Source organism: Cynocephalus volans, chromosome 2 (assembly GCF_027409185.1).
Source record: "Cynocephalus volans isolate mCynVol1 chromosome 2, mCynVol1.pri, whole genome shotgun sequence".
In the NCBI taxonomy this organism is placed as follows: domain Eukaryota; kingdom Metazoa; phylum Chordata; class Mammalia; order Dermoptera; family Cynocephalidae; genus Cynocephalus; species Cynocephalus volans.
Genome location: NC_084461.1, coordinates 208226373 through 208244564, shown reverse-complemented (window position 1 = coordinate 208244564; position 18192 = coordinate 208226373). Strand labels below are relative to the sequence as shown.

The 18192-nt window shown below is 49.7% G+C and overlaps 1 protein-coding gene across 1 annotated transcript; it reads right to left on the bottom strand.

The window, feature by feature from the left end:
* Window positions 1-3704: 3704 nt before the first annotated feature.
* On the bottom strand, window positions 3705-11372 carry ZNF70 (zinc finger protein 70). Its single transcript, XM_063086750.1, has 2 exons — window positions 11253-11372; window positions 3705-7669 (listed from the first exon to the last, which is right to left on the bottom strand). The coding sequence occupies exon 2, from the start codon at window positions 7589-7591 to the stop codon at window positions 6248-6250; it is 1344 nt and encodes a 447-aa protein (XP_062942820.1). The 5' UTR covers window positions 7592-7669; window positions 11253-11372; the 3' UTR covers window positions 3705-6247.
* Window positions 11373-18192: the final 6820 nt, after the last annotated feature.

The window sequence follows — 18192 nt, the reverse complement described above, 5'->3', positions numbered from 1 at the left end:
TGCAGGCTGGCTTCAATGCTTAGGCTTACTAGGGACTCAATGGGGGCATTTGAGGACAGGAGTGACCTCATCAGACTTGCAGGGTAGAAAGGTCACTGGCTGCTAAACCAAAAAAAGATGGAAGGGAAGTCAGGTCGGGGAGGAGGCCGTGCAGGGGGATGACAGCAGCCTCAACTAAGGTGGGAGCAGTCAGATGAGAGAAGGAGGTAGCATCAAGTGCTATTAAGAAGCAGGACTTGGGGCATCAGTGAATGAGAAAGTAGAGGAGGAGGAAGTGTCCAATTCCTGGCTTGAGATCAGCAGACTAGGGAAAAGAACAGGAAATAGAAAAAGGGCTGAGAAACAGCATCAGTGTGCAAAACAGGCAGGGGAAAATGGCTTGTTCTCAATGCAGATGCTGGTGGTGGGGGCCTACTCCACAGCCCAGTGGGAGTATGGTGGGCAGTGAGACCCGCAGGTCCCACCCCTCCAGGAAAGGAAGATGGGCAGAGGGAGGCTCACATTGAGTGTCTTCTGGGTGGGTCACTGGTAGGAAGGAGAGGCTTCAAACCTTAGGATGACTCCCATTTGTAAGACCCATTTATAAAGTCTCACCAGCCTCCAAGAGGGGAACTGTGTCCACAACCACCCCCACTATGAGCCCTTTGCTTTTGAAGGTGCCATGGTCCTGGGAGCAGATCAGTCCAGAACCACATGAGATTTTTCTGGGAGATGGGACAATGTGAGGACTACATATAGATCACATTACTGCTTGGCTACTTGTGACCCCCTCTCTTACTTCTGGAGTCCCAGGAGCTGGAAGACCTAAGTGAGGTGCAGAGGGAAGAAGCAGAGGTGCTTCTGGCCATCTCCAGAGGGAAGGTGAGCTAGCCTGGCTGATGGCAGTGGCAAGGGGAAGCAGGGATTTAAAGCCAACAAGACCCTCTTGGGTTTGGGGAGATCTAAGTGCGTTCAAGTGCTTATGGGCCGCCACCAGAGGGCGTTCTAGACACTGCCCCCCACCCAGCCATCCCCACCCCCCTTCACCCCCACCCCCCCATCCCCCCCACCCGAGGGAGGTGAATCATAAGGGAGGCACATAGAGGAAGGCCAGGCGACTGCAGTCAACAGAGATACCCACAAGAGCCAAAAGCTAGTGAGGAGGCAAACATTGGAAGGTCTCCAGAACATGCCCCTCCGCAGCATTTTGACCAGGCAAGTGTTTGGCCTCTGGTGCAGGAAGGATGGTCCACACATGGCATTTTGGGTCAAGATCCTCCACTACCTTGTGCCCCAATTCCACAGTCAACATTCTGGCTTGGATTCCCGAGTTATCAGATACTGAGGATTGGGTAATTTTTCCACAAAAGGGTTTCTCTTTCCCCACCCCCAGTAAATTGATGCATCAGAACTCTGGCAAATACATCTATCAACCTTGTTATGCCGGTGAATGTCCACTTGTCCCCAAGAGCTTAGCAACTCTAAGTGGACCAAGGCCACTTGGTTTTCACTTTGGCCTTGGCCAAGGTGACTAAACCCACTTGCTGCCTTTGAAAAGTCTGGTAGCAACTGGCCAGAACTCCAGCATAACATCCCGAATTGTTCTTTCCCATGGCTGCTGGGTAGATCTGACACTAAACAGACACACATATTGGGCAAGTCATTGGCCTCAGTTTCCCCATCTGCAACAGACGTGGCCAGAAGTGACTCTCTTCTTGAGCCTTTACAGCTGTGACAGTACTTCCCTTCTATCCCTGGGGGAGATGCTGGCCGTGTCAGGGGGACATGGACGGGAGAACTGGCTAAAGACAGACAGGTGATAGGAATGGAGGATGAGATTGGAACCGCCCCTTTTCAAATGACTGTAGAGGTTCACTAGGGGAGGGTGCAACAGATCTGACAGATCCGTGATGTTTAGTTCTTTGCTACATCTGGCAGTGTTTTCTAAAAGGTCAAGCACAATAGTAACGTTTGAAGTTATGTCGAAAGAACTTTGAGAGTAAGAACAGAAAATTAAAGAAATATTTCAAAATACTAAAAGTGTAATAATTAATGCATCTTGTGGTTCAAGCACGTTTGCATTCCTTACACCTCTCAGCCCCGCGCCGCGAGGCTGTGAAGTGGCATCATTCCTCCATGTTACAGCTGAGATCAGTGAAGCCAGAGGCTGTGTCCTGAAGAGTGGGCTCAAGGCAGAGCCTGGCACTGACCCCAAATGTGACAAAGAGGACAGAGACAGGGAGGAACAGGTGGGCCTGATGGCAGACCTCTAGTCTAGCCAGAAATGACACTCCACGTGTAGTTAATAACTCACAGAGATGGGGAGGAGGTGGGGAAGATGGGCATGGCCTTTTTGGGTTGAGTTAATATATATTAAAATATTAAGATGAAAAAATAAAGTATGCCTTGCTCAATAATAACACTAATGAAGGGAGAACTTCTTATAATAAGAAAAAGAATTACAGAAAGAATCAGAAACAAAATCCAACGATTTGCTGTTTATCAGTTACAGAGATATAGCAAAACATTACAAATTTAAAAAATAAAATGCTGAGCTAAACTCTACCTTGCAGATGCAAATTTAAGAAAAGTAAGGGGCTTCAATTATGATATTTGGAAAAGATATGTTTTTAAGCTAGAAGTATTAAAAGAGGCAAAAAAGGTTCTGAAAGGCACAGTTTTTCAATATATCACTATTAAATATGTATGCCCCATATATCATGAGACTCGTTTATTGATAATTTATGCCCTATTTCTCAAAATAATTTTTGAGAAAACTGCACGACTAACATAACAACATACATAAAAAAGACACAGAAAGCAAAAGTGAAATAGAAATACATAAAGAAAAAACACACAAAATTGGACTACAAATTTATCAGGTAAATGCATGTACTTAACTGTTTTGGGGTCACAGAGCCCTTTCAAAATATGATGAACGCTACAGACCCCTCTCCCAGAACAATTCACTCATGCACACACACACTTTGTTCCATCCCTAGGGTTCCACAACCCCTGAAACCCCCGCATTCTCAGACTCCTAGGCAGTCCATAGACCCCAGGTTAAGAACCCTGAAGTAAACAAAAGTTAGAGAAAATATGCATTTGAATAAAATAATAAACTGAGTTAACAAATAGAACTAGTGGAATAAAAACACATTTTTGAGACTACATAAATGCTTTATAAAAATTGATAATATATTCTGGCCCAAAGAAGTTCTGTGGACACTTAGAAATGTTGACACCACAGTACATAAGCAGCAGCAATGACCTAAGCATTCATCACTTGGAAATATTAAAAAACAGTAACACTTGGGCCAAAAGGAAATTTCTAATACCATTAAAAAAAAATACCACATGTCAAAACTTGTAGAGTGCAAAGGGGCAACTGTAAGAAAAAAATGATGGACCAAAGTTCCTACATTTACTAGAAATATTAAAAATACGATTAACTATATCTAAATAACCAGAGAATTATAAGGTATTAAGCCAATAAAAAAGAATACATATACTTTGACAAAATAATTAGATTAGTAAACAAAACCAAGAGTTGGATTTTTACAGCACTCAACGTCTAAACAAACCACTGCAATAAGAAGGGGAAAAAATGTAAGACAACAAAAACAAACAAGTAAATTAAAGTATTACCAGGGACAAACTTATAACTTTACAGTTTGAGGATCTAAATAAAACAAAAGGATTTTTTTAAATACATAATAAAACAGTGAAAGACTTTGAACAGAAGGAATGAGGCTCTGCTCATACTTCCAAAAAAAAATTATCTGGTCTTAACATATTTATGTGAGTATATGTTAACCCTTGGGGGGGCGGTGTCTTAATCCCCGTGTTACATAAAAAGAAGAAAAGGAAAGACAGGGAGGAAGGAGAAAGAAAGTGCATATTCCAAAATGTGAGAACAGCAAAAAGTGAATTATAGGAAGCTGAGAGTAAATGAAGAAGGCATCCAGCAGGGGGCGGCCTAAACTCCATGTGACTTGTTCAGAGGAGGTGAACCAGATTGGCTGAAATGAGGGGTTATGGGCAGAAAAGATCCTGAAAGCTGGTTTTAAGGAGAGCGGTGATGTGCAAAGTAATGCTTTAAGAAATCGATTTGGCTGGGGTACCAAAGGGATGGAGAGGGAGAGAGCAAAGGTAGGTAACAGACATTTGCCCAGTAAGGATCAGCCTGACCAAGGCTGAGGTTGAAATAGGGTTGGGGTGAAGAGGAGGTAGATCTTTCGAGGTCCCCCAGCCTGATACCACCTGCTGTCCCAAGTGTGTCTCAGCATTCTCTCTTCACTTCTGATGAATGACTGAGACCCTTGGTGCCAGCCACCTGCAGGCAATACCCAGGGCACTGCCCAGTTGTTCCAGCTGGTTGTGCCGCAGGTCCTGAGGACACTGAACCGCTGGTTAAATGTTTCACATACTCAGGCAGCAAAGACAGGGGCTAGGCAGAGGAATGGCTGGGATTTCCACTGTGATCTCTCCAGCCCATCATATCCGTGTTTTGAAATCTCTAACCTACCAAGACCCACTTACTAAGTAACAATTATGGCTTTCCCATGTTTATTCATCAAAATTATACATAACTGCCATGCTGAGCTTCTGATCAGCTGAAATAACCAGCATTACCACAATGAGTTCATGTGATTCCAGCCATAAACTTTTGGAAAATGTTAAAACAGCTCAGACTGCTATTTCTTTACAAGCTCTGAGGAGCCTGGGGGGACCCAACACTAAAGAGACCCCCGTGGCCTGGGACAAACACTTGCCAATTGGCCAGATGACCATGACCGTTACTGCCTGAGCCCACTCCTAGAGCCCTGAAGGTGTGGAGATGAGACACAATGGCCTTCAAGCTCCGTCAGAGTGAGTGGGATGACATTTGGAAGCTGTCGGGGACTGCATGAAAGCCCTGCACAGGGCTCACAGCCTGGCCACATGCTATGACAATCTAATCATCTGGGGAACTTTAAAAACCTACCCCTGCTGGGGCCCCAGTTCTGGGGATGCCCACTGAATTGATACAGGCAGGATGCAAGCAATGGAACTTTTTAAACAATCCCCAGGTGAACTCCAGTTGGCAGGAGGGAAGGGCAGACAGAATATGGGAATTTGGATGACACTGTTGCCAAGGGAGACTTGGGATGGCATCCAAGAGGAAGCGTCTGGGTGTGGGACCATGTCACCAGGCAAACGCAGCCCAGGCCGCAAGCTGGAGGGAATGAAGGAAAGCCACGTTTAACGAGAGGGCTTGCTACAAGCCCTGCTGTTTCAGGAACTGAACAGGGACGCTTCTCTGGTCTATGGGGAACATGCCTCTGGATGGGGCAGGGGTCACTTGGGGTCACCTGTGACTGCTCAGTTGCCAAAGCACTTTCACAAGTGGTCTTGTTGTGAATGTGAACCTTGCACCAACCCTTGGGGGTGTGTGAGCAGGTTCCACTACCCCCATCTCACGGATGGGAAACAGGACCTTGGGAGGGTATGGGACTTGCTCAAGGTCACACAGGTAGGAGGAGGAGGAACTGGGACTTGAACTTGGACCTTCTGACTACACCAGGGCCTCCTCCACCAAACCACCCTGCTTCCCACATCCCCTGACACCAGTGACACCAGGGTGCAAAAACAGGAGGCTGCACAGCTGCAAGACCAGAAATGGGCCCTAATGATGTCCAAGGTACACTGTGGTCTTGGGGGCACTGGGTCTCAGGGAGGGGTTATTCCCAAAGGGCAATAGTGCCCTGTACCCACACTGAGTCACTGCCAGGTATTCAAACATCCTGTGGTCACAGGACCAAACCTCTACCCTCCTATGACAGAACCATCTGACAGAAACTGCCCTCAAGCTAATGAGAGGGCTAAGAGACCATGCCCAGGGGCTCACCACCCTCACCCCCGAGCCCAAACCAATCCTTCCAAACCTTCCTTTGCTCTGTTAATCTGTTCTGGTTGTCCCCACCAATGCCCGACCCAGGTAGATAATTCCATTCTGCTGCTGCCATATCTACTTTTGAATTCATTTTTCTTCAGCTGATTGGGACTGTGAGCAGGGTTTCTGCCTTCTAAGAGTGCCAGACTGCAGCCTGACTTAAAGAATTAATCTGCCATTTTCCTGGGTTTAACCACTTTCCCTCACTTGACATTTATTCTTCTGGATTCTGGGAGTCAAACATGGGAATGAGAAGACTGAAAGCCAGTTCTCTCTTCTAGCTCGCCTCCCCATCTGGCAAAGGCTTCCAAGCTTTGGTGCAGGCTCCTCCTTCTACAGCTTCTCCCCAGTGTGAATTTTCTGATGCCGAATCAGGTGCGAGCTCCCCCGGAAGGACTTGCCGCACAGATTACACACATAGGGCTTCTCTCTGGTGTGTGTTTTGTAATGCTCGATGAGGGCCGACCTGTGTCGGAAGGCCTTGCCACACTCGCAGGCATAGGGCTTCCTGCCGGTGTGGATCCGCTGGTGCTGGATCAGCGCCGAGCTGTGGCAGAAGGCCTTGCCGCACTGACAGCACTCGTAGGGCTTCTCCCCGGTGTGGATCCGCTGGTGCTCGATAAGTGAGGAGCTCTGGCTGAAGGCCTTGCCACACTTGTGGCATTTGTAGGGTTTCTCGCCAGTGTGGGTTTTCCGATGCTCGATGAGGTTGGAGCTCTGGCTGAAGGCCTTGCCACACTCTTCACATTTGTAAGGCTTCTTCCCGGTGTGAATCCGCTGGTGTCGGATGAGGTGCGACCTGTGACAAAAGGCTTTCCCACAGAGATCGCACGCGTGAGGTTTCTTTAGGGTGTGGATTTTCCGATGCTGGCTCAGGCCTGAACTCTGGTTGAAGGATTTCCCGCACTCCTTACACTGGTAAGGTCTCTCTCCCGTATGAATCCTCTCGTGTTTTCTGAGACTGGAGCTCCGGCTGAAGTCCTTCCCGCACTCCCTGCACTCGTAGGGCCTCTTCCCGCTGTGGATTTTCTGGTGCTGCGTGAGGGCTGAGCTCTGGCGGAAGGCCTTCCCACACTCCCGGCACTCGTAGGGCTTCTCCCCAGTGTGGATGATCTGGTGTCTGAGAAGGTGCGAGCTCTGGCTGAAGGCCTTCCCACACTCGCAGCACTCGTAGGGCTTCTCCCCGGTGTGGATCACCAGGTGCCGTAGAAGGTGGGAGCTCTGGCTGAAGGCCTTCCCACACTCGCGACACGCATAGGGTTTGGCTGGTGGTGGGGTTCTGTGAGGTGTGTTAGGTCCCGAGTCCCCTCTGTCTGTTTCCTCACAATCTCTTGTACAGGACTCTTCTCCACCATGAATTATCTGACACACACTGAGGTCAGATTTCTGGAGGAAGGTTTGGCCAAATATCTCATCATCCTGGGGTCTGCTTCCTGGGGGGATACTCTGATGCTGAACAGGGCTTGAGCACAGACTGAAATTCCCCTCGTAATCATCATGTTCCTCATCCTGTTCCCCAAGAGGAATCTCCTTGTAGATAACAGCCATTTGTTCCAAGCCTCTTTCCTGAAGAAAAGGGTCCCCCAGGTCCTCCCCTGGGAACAGTTCTTGCTGTGTCTCTAACCTGTCCTCAAACACAAAGGTCTCACCAAACTTGGTTGCTGGGGGAACCTCCATTATAAATCTGGTATCACCCCAATGATTGTATTTCTTTAAAAATGCTCTTCTGTGAGCCACACTTACTGTTCTCACAATCTGAAAAGAAAACAGGGGACACTGTCAAGTCAGCAAGTTGGGCAGCTCGTATGTGCCTCCTTCCTGTGCTAGATTCTGTGGTGGAAACAACCAAATGAGACCCAGTCTTACCCTTGAGATGATCCCAAATGAGTTAGAGACAAGTTTGATTTACCAGAAACAACTGCAAGGAAGACAGTCAGACAAAATGAAGTGCCACATCATGGTGTCTAGGCTCCAAAGGCTGAGCGTGTTCAGAAAGGTGAGCTAAAACAGGAAGTAGAGCTGTGTGGAATAGGGGCAAGACGCTGGCTACTCGATGTCAATGTGGTTGAAGGTAGGTTTAGGTGGGGGAGACAGCAGGCACACAATTCCCTCCTACACCAGATTACCCGCACTCCCTCCTGCCAGGTGCCTAAGCTAGAACCCTGGGAATCAGCCTAGACCCTCTCATTCTCGCCCCACCTGGCCTGGCCTTTCCACTTCCTGAGACTTCATGGAAGGGGTCTCTGCCTCTCTGTCCTCACAGCCTCTCCACAGCTCAGGCCTCAATACTACTCCCCAAGATTTTTTCAATACTCGCCACTGATAAAGATTCTTTTTTTGGCCAAACTTTAGTCAGGTTTTGGAAACTTTTCCTAGGCCCATCTGTGCACTTCCTTGTAAAACCCAGTTTTAGCAATAGAACCTTGCTAAGCCAGTTTTACAAGAACCCCCCCCCCCCCACCTTCAATATCTGATACCCCTGGATATTTGGTCAGGCTCCTCCTCCTCCGCCATCCCCCAGCAGGTGATGTCTGACCACCCTGGCCTGTCTTCAGCAAGAATCCTGTTAGGTCAGTTTAGCCAGAATCCCCCTCACCCATGATGTTTCCTCTTAGGAATTTTCTACCAACTGACCTCTCCTCACTCTGCTCCTTGGCTATAAATCCCCACATGCCCATGCTGTATTCTGACTTGAGCCCAATCTCTCCCCACCACTGCAAGACAACGTTGCAGCAGTCCCTGTACCTACCGCAATGGTCCTGAATAAGTCTTCCTTATCAGGCTTTAACAAGTATCACTGAATTATTTTTTCTTTAACACCTCCTAACTGGCCTCCTACCTCTGGTCCATGCTCTACACTGACACCAGAGTCAAATAACCAAAACAGAAGGCTGATAATGTCATTTCCTTTCTTAGGATCTTGTGACAGTCCAACTCCTTCACAAGACCCTTCACACCCAGTCCTTCCAGCCCTATCTCCCGTCTCTGTCCCACACTCCCCTAACCTTCAGCTCAACAACTCATTTGTGCTGCTGTTGATTCCTCTTAAAAGGTCCTTCCCCACTCTCAAACTGCCACTTGCTCATCTTTCCAGACTCGGTCCAAATGTCCTCTCTTCTCTGCACCTTCAGATTTTCCTGATCATCTCAGTGACCCAAGGTGCTGGGTGACCTCATCACAGCACTCACTACACTGCATGTTTATGAGACTCTCCCCACTCTTAGCTTGCCTGGGGGCTCCCTAAGGGCAAATACTGTGCTCCTTCATTTTGGAATCCCCAGCCCCCAGCACAACAGCACAATGCCAATGTACAGTTGTTGAATAAACGATCAAAGAGAAGATAACCCATTCATTTTGTGCTAGAACTGATTGTCACACTTTTCTTTTTTTGCCAAAGAACACTTTATTCAAATAAATCAATTGTCTAGATAAATCTAATTGATGTAAATAAAACAGACAAAGGCAAGGCTGCTCCACTTGAAGGGGACTGTTTTAGCAGGAACAAGGAAGGCTAGAACACCCCACTCAGTGCCCCACCCCACTGCAGTGTTCCCTGAGGTAGCTCCTCACAGTCTCATTAGAAACTTCTGTGCTAGATAAAGGGAAAGTCCTCAAGTAACATGATAATAACAACAGCTCATATTCACTGAGTACCTACTATGTGCTAGGCACTACTAGAACTTTCATATGTACATCTTATTTATTCCTCACAACTCTAGAGGAAGGTACTATTATGCTTACACTGAGGCTTAGAGAGTAACTGGCTCAAAAAAAGTCATGATGGAACTCATTTCTATTTGGAAATAATTTTTAAATGAATTCTTAATTATTTTTAAATTATACCTGAGCCAGTAGAAAGGCCAGGTGTGAAAAACACATAGAACGAATGTATTCTCAAAAATTCTTTGATCATTTCAACTCCTCTTACCCTCTCTCTCCTCTTCGGCAACCTATAATCTCCAGCCCTTCCAGTTCTTTCACTCAGTTTATGCTCATCGAATCTAACCTTTTCCACCCAGGTTCTCCTCTTCTAGTTCCACCTCTTCTCAATCTGGTTTAGACCCTCTCTATCTACAGCGGGTCTAAACACAGACATCACTTCAACTCTCTGACCAAGATCACATTCTTCACTCCTTGTCCTGCTGCAACCAGCCGCTAACTCCCAACCTTCTTCTGCCAGTTCCTCCTTGCACCGGCCCGTGGCTCACTCGGAAGAGTGTGGTGCTGATAACACCAAGGCCACGGGTTCGGATCCCATATAGGGATGGCCGGTTAGCTCACTGGGTGAGCTTGGTGCTGACAATACCAAGTCAAGGGTTAAGATCCCCTTACCGGTCATCTTTAAAAAAAAAAGAAAAAAGAAAGAAAAAATTCCTCCTAGGATGTTATATGTTGCCAAGAAAAATCATACAACTATGTATGGATGGCATCACAACAAATTTCGAGTTTCCAATTTCAGCTGGGACCTCAGCTCTGGCATCCAATGACCTCCTTGTTGCCAAATCCCTCTCTTCTCAGTCCTCATCTTCCCACCCCATCTGGCATTATACCTCCTTCTCAAAACCCTTCATTACAGAGGTTGCAAATTGGCAGCCTGGGGATCCTGCCACAGCCACGTTTTGTTTGGCTCTCAAAGAGTTGGGCTTTTCCTTTTCGTCTTCCTTAGTTGCCAATATTTAATGCTCAGTAGGTTTCTGGTTTTCTCTTGAAAAACTGGAAGTTGTGACAATATGGGCCCCCCCCCTTCACTAACCCACATTGCCTACCTGGGTACCTGAAGGCTTTGAGCTTGCCCTCACCCCCACTTCCACCCACCCCCCTTTATTCCCTTGGTTTCTAAAAGTTTTCTTCCTAATTTTCATACCCTCCGATCATTCTTGGCATCTGTGCATTGCAAATCTTCCTCCACCCACCTGTTAAATCCTGGTGTTTCCAAGGCTCCCTCTTTATAGGTTTTCCATTCCCATTATGTAGCCCCCACACGCTGAAGTCTCCGCTCTGGTTAAAAAGTCGGCAATCTTTTATCTGTCCTCAACAATGTGTTAAATGTTTTTGGACCCAAATCCAAAGATCTGGAACCGCATGCTTCCCACCTCTCTAGGAGCCTTCCCAGTTTCTCCTGCATCCGTCATCCCATCCTCCCGGGAGCCCCCAGGGCCTGGGCACCAGGCAAACCCACGATTCTCTCAGGGTTTCCTCGCTGGAGGCTCGCGAGCGGCCACGGACCCGCACACGCTGCCCTGGCGGCAACGCGGCGCCCCTATAGCCTTCCCACCGATTGGGGCACACCTGGGGCCACCGGAGGGTCAGGTGGTCTGGCGGACGCGGGGCCACTCACCTGGGCCGGCTCTGTGCCGGGGCGGGGCGGCTCACCTGAGCTGGGGCGGGGCCGCGGGCGGGCGAGGCGGGGCTGCACCTGAGTTACTCCCAGCCGCGGCAGACGCGGCCTCGCTCGGCTGCAGCTGGTGACGCGAAGCCCGCGGCCGCCGGAGCGCCCGGAGCCCCGCCCCCCGGCCCGCGGGCACTTCCGGGACCGCTCTGGGCCGCACGGAGGTCCTGGCGTCTCAGTGGTCCCGCCGCGCCGGCTAAAGCCGCATGCACCTGCGCTGGGGCTCGAGGAACCAGACCAGGAGGGCCGGACCTGTGGCTCCGGCCGTCCCCAAAGTGCGTTTTAGCCCTGGGGAAATAGCTGGGCAAGGTTGACAGGAATACAGAGAAGGAAACTGAGGCCGGGAAGGATGGGGCTGTCTAGAGCCGCAGGCACCCGCTGCACCCGCCCTACGGCTGGGTGCAAGCCAGAGGCCGCCGGGGTGTCTGGGGTCTCCAGGAGAAGGGGAAGGGATCCCCGTTACCCCGCACAGGCAGGGGTCCTGTTAGCATTTACACACCCCCCTTCAAGGGTAGCCCCGGTCCAGCCTGTCCTCTTCGCCCCCACAGAGACAGAGATGAGAGGAAGGGGCCAGATGGAGGCCCAAGAGGTGACTGAGAGTGTAGGCGGGACCCCTTCAGAACCCTGGAGACCCCCAATTCTGTGCATCTGAGGGCTGACCTCCAGCCATGAGGCGCCTCTTAGAAGAGGCGAGGGAAGAGGAGGGAAGAAGGATGTGTTCTTGAACCCTGCCGCCCCATTCCCAGGTGCTCAACTCTGCTTCTGATGGCAAGACTTGCCCCTCCACCCAGTGCTCCAGCCCTTGGCCCACCGCAGCTCAGATGCTGCGGCTGCTCAGCCTAGAGAGAGCCTCCCTCAGGAGACTGCAGCCCAATCACAGGGGACCAGTAGAATTCATGGGCCCTGGAGGCAGGTGGCAGGGGCAGCATCCCTCCACCAGCATCCCACCTGGCAGAGGGATGCTGCCCCTGCCACCTACCCATCTTCCTTCAGCACCCTCAGCCCTGGCCCTCAGGTACCTCTGAGTTCCCCCCATGACCCAGCCCCCCCTGCACACCTGCCACCCTGCCCCAATGCTCTAAGGGGTTGGCAGCGGCTGCCACTCCTCCAGCCAGCAGCCTGGGCTCTGTGGAGACCAGCCACCTCAGACCGTGAGCGTTGGACCACAACCAGCCATGCAGAGCTAGGGGCGGCAAGGGCTGGTTCCTTTTTCTCTCCCTCCAGCTCCTCAGGTCACAGGCCAGGCCAACATGCTGAGCCCCCTTGGGGATGTGGGGAGCCTGGGCCACACCCCAAGGGTCTCAGGTGCTTCCTCTTTGCAACAATTCCCAGAATCCCCACCCCCCCACACTCCCAGACCAACCACAGTCACTTTTTCAGCCAGATCTCATGGCCCTCACAATAAATGTTATTGACATGTTGAATATTAGTAACATTTTACAGAGGAGGGAGAGCAAGGTTTGGAGAAAGTTAGAGAGGGACCCAAGGTCAGGGGCAGAAGTGGGGAACAGACAGAAGGCACTCATCCCACCCTCCGCCCCTAGGGACCAGAGCTGTAGCCAACACAGCAGTAGTAGTCTGCATCGTCTTCAGGCTGCACAGGGTTGATGGTCAGAATGCAGGCATTGTGGGCCATGTCCTTAGTGGCAGAGAACCGATCAGGAATGTCATCAGGCCGGTATTGTTCCTCCTCTGAGTGACAGTAGAGGAGATAGCGGGGGGCACTGCCTGCCCGCTGCTGGTACCAAGACACACTGTAATCCCCGATGGTGGCATGCTGGGGGCTGAGTGTGCAGGAGAGTTGAGCCACTTGGCCTGGGAAAACCAGCAGTGCATCTGGCTGGGCCTGGGCTGGCTGGGAGACTGAGAGACACAGACCCACTCAGGACTGGCCTGCAACCTTTTCCTCCTGTCCTTGTCCTATTTTTGGCCTGGTCAGATTCCCAAAAGATGCCCAGTCCCAAAGGTTCAATAACCCAGTGCAATGAGATTGGCACTGGATGGAGTGCAGGAGGCCTGCTTCTGTGTGACTTAGGGTAACTGGGCCTACATTTCCCTCTGTGGAACTGGTGGGTCCCCCTGCCGCCCACCCCCTTTCTCGGCAGACCCTTCTCCCCTCGGTTACACACAGCTCTCTCAAACTCTGACTACATACAGACTAACCACCCCCAGGAACCTCCTGGGCTGCACCGACCCATCAACTCAGCTTCGGGCAACTGGCTCCCTTGGACCTTGTCAGGTTATGTTGCCTCTGAGGCCCTGTGGTGTAGGGAGCAGCCCACACCAGCTTTCCCTGTGAAAAACTAAGAATGAGACCAGCTCCAGTCTCCTCAGAGTACCCAGAATCAGAGTCTGAAGTGACCCTAGCGATCTGGTAATTCACAATGGGGAAACCAAGGCCTACACAGGGGAGTGACTTGTACCAGGTCAGGGGCAGAGCTGCCTGAAGCCAGGTCTCCCCTCAAACCCAGTGCCCCTCCCAAGATCTTCCCCACTATTCTCATCAATTTGCTTCCTCACAGGGATCTTCTGGGGTCAGTGCCATCCCCCATCCCACACCCAGGTTAGCCAGGCCCAGGGAGGCCTCACCTGCCAGGAGAGTCCCAGTCAGAAGGAGGGCCAGGGCCAGACACCCACAAACCATGGCCAGAGGCAGGGAGGCAGGCTGACAGTTCTTCTGCAGGGCTATGTTCCAGGTGCTTTGGGGCACAGGGCTGGGGATGCCTCTGGACCACAACAGGGCATGCAAATCAGCCCATTGCGGAGCGGGTGGGGTGGTGGCTGGGGCCCAATGGCCAGGCCCTATCTTCCCAAATGTCAGGTCCTGGCCCCACAGGGCCTTCAGAGAATAGGAGCCCAGAAGTCCACATGTCCTCACATATGGTTATAGTGGGGGGTTGAGTCTGCTTTCTTATTAAGGTACAGCTGGCACACAGGAAAGTGCATACATCTTAAGTATGTAGCGCAATAATTTTGTGTACACACCCCATAACCTCCACTGTATCAAGATTTAGAACATTTCCATCTCCCTGGGAGGCCCCTCGTGCACATTTTAAGTCAGTCACAGCCTCACTCCCAAGGGAACCATCATTCTGATTTCTTTTACCTTAGATTAGTTTTGCCTGCTCTAGAACTTTAGGTGAAATGGTAGTGTGTCCTCTTTTGTGCCTGCTTCTTTTGTTCAGCATTATCAGAGTCATCCATGTGTGTGCAGCAATATTTAATTCATACTCAGGACTGTGTGTAATCCATTGTGTGGAATACCAGAATTAGTTTGTCCATTCTCCTTTTAGACATTTAGGTGCTGTCTTCGTCCATTTTCTGTTGCTTATAACAGAATACCAGGAACCAGGTAATTTGTGAAGAAACGAAATTTATTTCTTACAGTGGAAGCTGGGAAGTCCAAGGTCAGATGGTGGAATCTGGGGAGGGCCTTCTTGCTGGTGGAAACACTCTGCAGTCTTCTGAGGTAGCACAGGGCATCACAAGGTGAGGGGGCTAAGTGCGCTAGTGTAAAGTGTCTCTTCCTCTTCTTATAAAGCCATAAGTCCCACTCCTGTGATAACCCATTAATTCATCAACCCATTAATCCATTCATTAATCTAATCATGAGGGCTCTGCCCTCATCACTCAATTACCTCTTTTTTTTTTTTTCTTTCTTTTCTTTTTGTTTTTGGCAGCTAGCCAATATGGGGATCTGAACCCTCGATGCTGGTGTTCTCAGTACCGCATTCTACCAACTGAGCTAACCAGTCACCCCCAATTACCCCTTAAAGGCCCCATCTTTCCATAGACAGATCTCCCACCCTCTTAATATTATTACAATGGGGATTAAGTTTCAACATGAGTTTTGAAGGGGACAAACATTCAAACCATAGCAGGTGCTTTCCAGTCTTTGGCCATTATAAATAAAACTGTTGTGAACATTCCAGTCAATGTCTTTTGGTGTACTTGTGTTCTCATTTCTGCTATATAGACACCCAGGAATGGAATTGCCAAGTGGTAGGGAATGTGTACATTATACTATAGTAGATATTGCCAGGGTTCCCAACATGGTGGTATCAATCTGCACTCTTACCAGCAGGGTAAGAGAGTTCTCAAGACTTCACATCCTTCCAGCACTTGGCATTGTCAGTCCCTTTAATTTGCCAGACAGAGGAGAGCTGAGGTAGTTTTCATGAGTTTGAATTAACATGACTTCAGCCAAGTTACTTCCCCTGTCTGTGCCTCAGTTTCCTCATCTGGAAAGTGAAGATAAGCATAGTGCCTGCCAGAGGATTGTGAAGATGCAAAGACAGGATCTATGTGCCCAGCGCTGGGCACAGTGCATTTATTAATCATGCTTCTTGTTTCCTGTATTCTGGTGTTTGGGGCCTTGCTGACGCTGGGGGGACTGACCCTTCCAGAGTTAGCCAATCCCTAGAGATAGTAAACAACTGTGTACTTTTCAATGCAAACCAACCAATCCCAAGCCCGCACCCCCAACCACATCCATCACCGGGCTCTCACACTCCGCTTGTGCTAAACACCCCATGGCCAGGCACCAGACAACGAGGGACAGTCTCTATGCTACAAGGCCCACTGAAATTATTCAATCCTAAACCTGCCTACCCTGCTTTGCCTGTTCCCTCAGAAACCACAATAAAAGCACTTCCCCACAATTCCTCCATCTCCCTCTGCCTCCTAACCAACCCTTGTAATTCCCCATGCGACCCCCCATGGCATAGTGCTCCCTCTTCTTGGAAACTGTGAGTAACAAACTATCTTTTCAATGGCAATTACCTCCTGATCTGTTGGCTTCACCATACCTGAGTAATAATAAAACTCACAGCCTCCAGAGCTCCCTTGTGGGGTATTGGAACCCCTCTGCTGTTCTCACTCTCTTCCTGACACCTCCTAAGGGCATAAAAGACTTAAAGATAAAAGACTCAAGATAAAAGACTTTCTCCTCAGTGATACTGAAGACTGAGCCCCTTGGACAGGAGAGTGGTGACTATTAAAGCTGAGGCTCTAGGCCTGGAGTGGCCTTTCCTTCCAGAGTCTGGCTCCAGGCACTAGAGTCTCCACACTCAAAGTTTCTTGAGCTGTGTTCTGCAGGACACAGGTCCCCAGATATATGCTGGCCTAGGGAGAATGTGCCCCATGTTTACATAAGTTTGGGAAATGCTGCCTGTTTCCGCAGTACTGATTTGAGCACTTGCTACATGCCAAGCACCAAAATGTTACCACATTTAATCCTCACAACAACTCTGCTGAATCATGGTTCTTACCCGCTTCTACAGATGGAAACACTGAGGCCATCCAAAGGAAAGGCATCCAAGGTCAGATGGGAGAATCTGCGGAGGGCCTTCTTGCTGGTGGAAACACTCTGCAGAGTTTTGAGGCAGCACAGGGGCAGAGTGTGATGAGGCGAGCCGCATGGAGGACCCGTTCTCCCTCCTGCCTCACTGTCCAAAACTATGCCTGTGGAGGGCGGGGCAAACAGCCTGATCATGGGGTGGGGAGCAATTCTAAACCCTTGGGCAAAAAAGGGAGCTGGCAAAAAGATCGGGGAGGGGACTACTCTAGGCACCCACATAGCATCCTGGCTGGAGGGGTGTGGTAGGGGCTGGTGGGGAAGGGGTGGGAAACAGAAGCGGAGAGACAGAGAGGAGGCAGTAGGCAAGAAGGAAAGAGAATGAAGAGGGACAGAGAAAAAAAAGTCAAAAAAAAGGGGGCCGGCACGTGGCTCACTCGGGAGAGTGCAGTGCTGTGAACACCAAGGCCACAGGTTCAGATCCCATATAGGGACGGCCGGTTAGATCATTGGGTGAGTGTGGTGCTGAAACAGTGTGAGAACATAGAAAAAGAAGGCAGACAGAGGAGAGGAAGAAGAGGAGAGAGTGGTAGAGGCGGACAAATATCAGACAGCAGGGAGAGGGACTAGCTAGTGGTGAGAGTGAATACGGAGGCACTTGTGACCCGCCATGGATCCATGAGGCCCAGTGACAAGACCGAAAGCGGGACAATACATAATGGTGAGGACACGCTGGAAAACACATTGGCAGTTTCTTATAGTCAAACATATACCTGCTATATGACCCAGCAATCCCTCTTGTGGTATTTACTACGTAGAGAAATGAAAACTTCCAATCACACAAAAACCTATAGGTAAATGTCTATGTATAGTGGCTTTATTCATAACCTCTAAAAACTGGAAACAACCCAAAACAACAGCAGGTGAGTGGATCAACACACTGTGATACATCAGACAATGGGACACTCTCTGGCCCTAAAAAGGAATGCTCTATTGATACACGTGACAACCTTGATGAATCCCAAATGCATCAGACTTGAAAGGCTTCATACTATATGATTCCATTTATATGAACATTCCAGGAGAGGCAGGGGCAGAAAACAGAGCGGTGGATGTCAGGTTGACTACAAAGGGACACAAAAGAATTGGGGGAGATGATGGAAATGTTCTGTAGCCTGACTGTGGTGGTGGTTGTATGAGATTTGTCAGAACTCGAAAAGGAAGAAAAAGGGTGAATTTTACTGTATGTAAATTATACGTCAGACAAAACAGAAAAAGTAACAAGGACAGAAGACAGGAGAGCCTGGGAGTGGGAAGGCAGGTAGAGGGAAAGCAAGCCAGTGGGGGAAGAGGGCCTTGAGTTGGGAGGGAGCCTGCAGAGGTTGGGGAGGACACCCCTCCGTCACGCCCCGTGTTAGCCTGGTGAGGGATGTGGTCTCTGGAAGCTGTCATCGGGGTATGCCAGGACCCCAAGGCTCGAGTCCCCACTAAGGGCCTGACCTGAGCCCCGCCTCAGGGAATGCCCGCCCAGCTCCAGGCTCAGTTACGTTACCCGGATACTGGGAGGAAGGTATTTCCTGCCTAGAAGTCTTG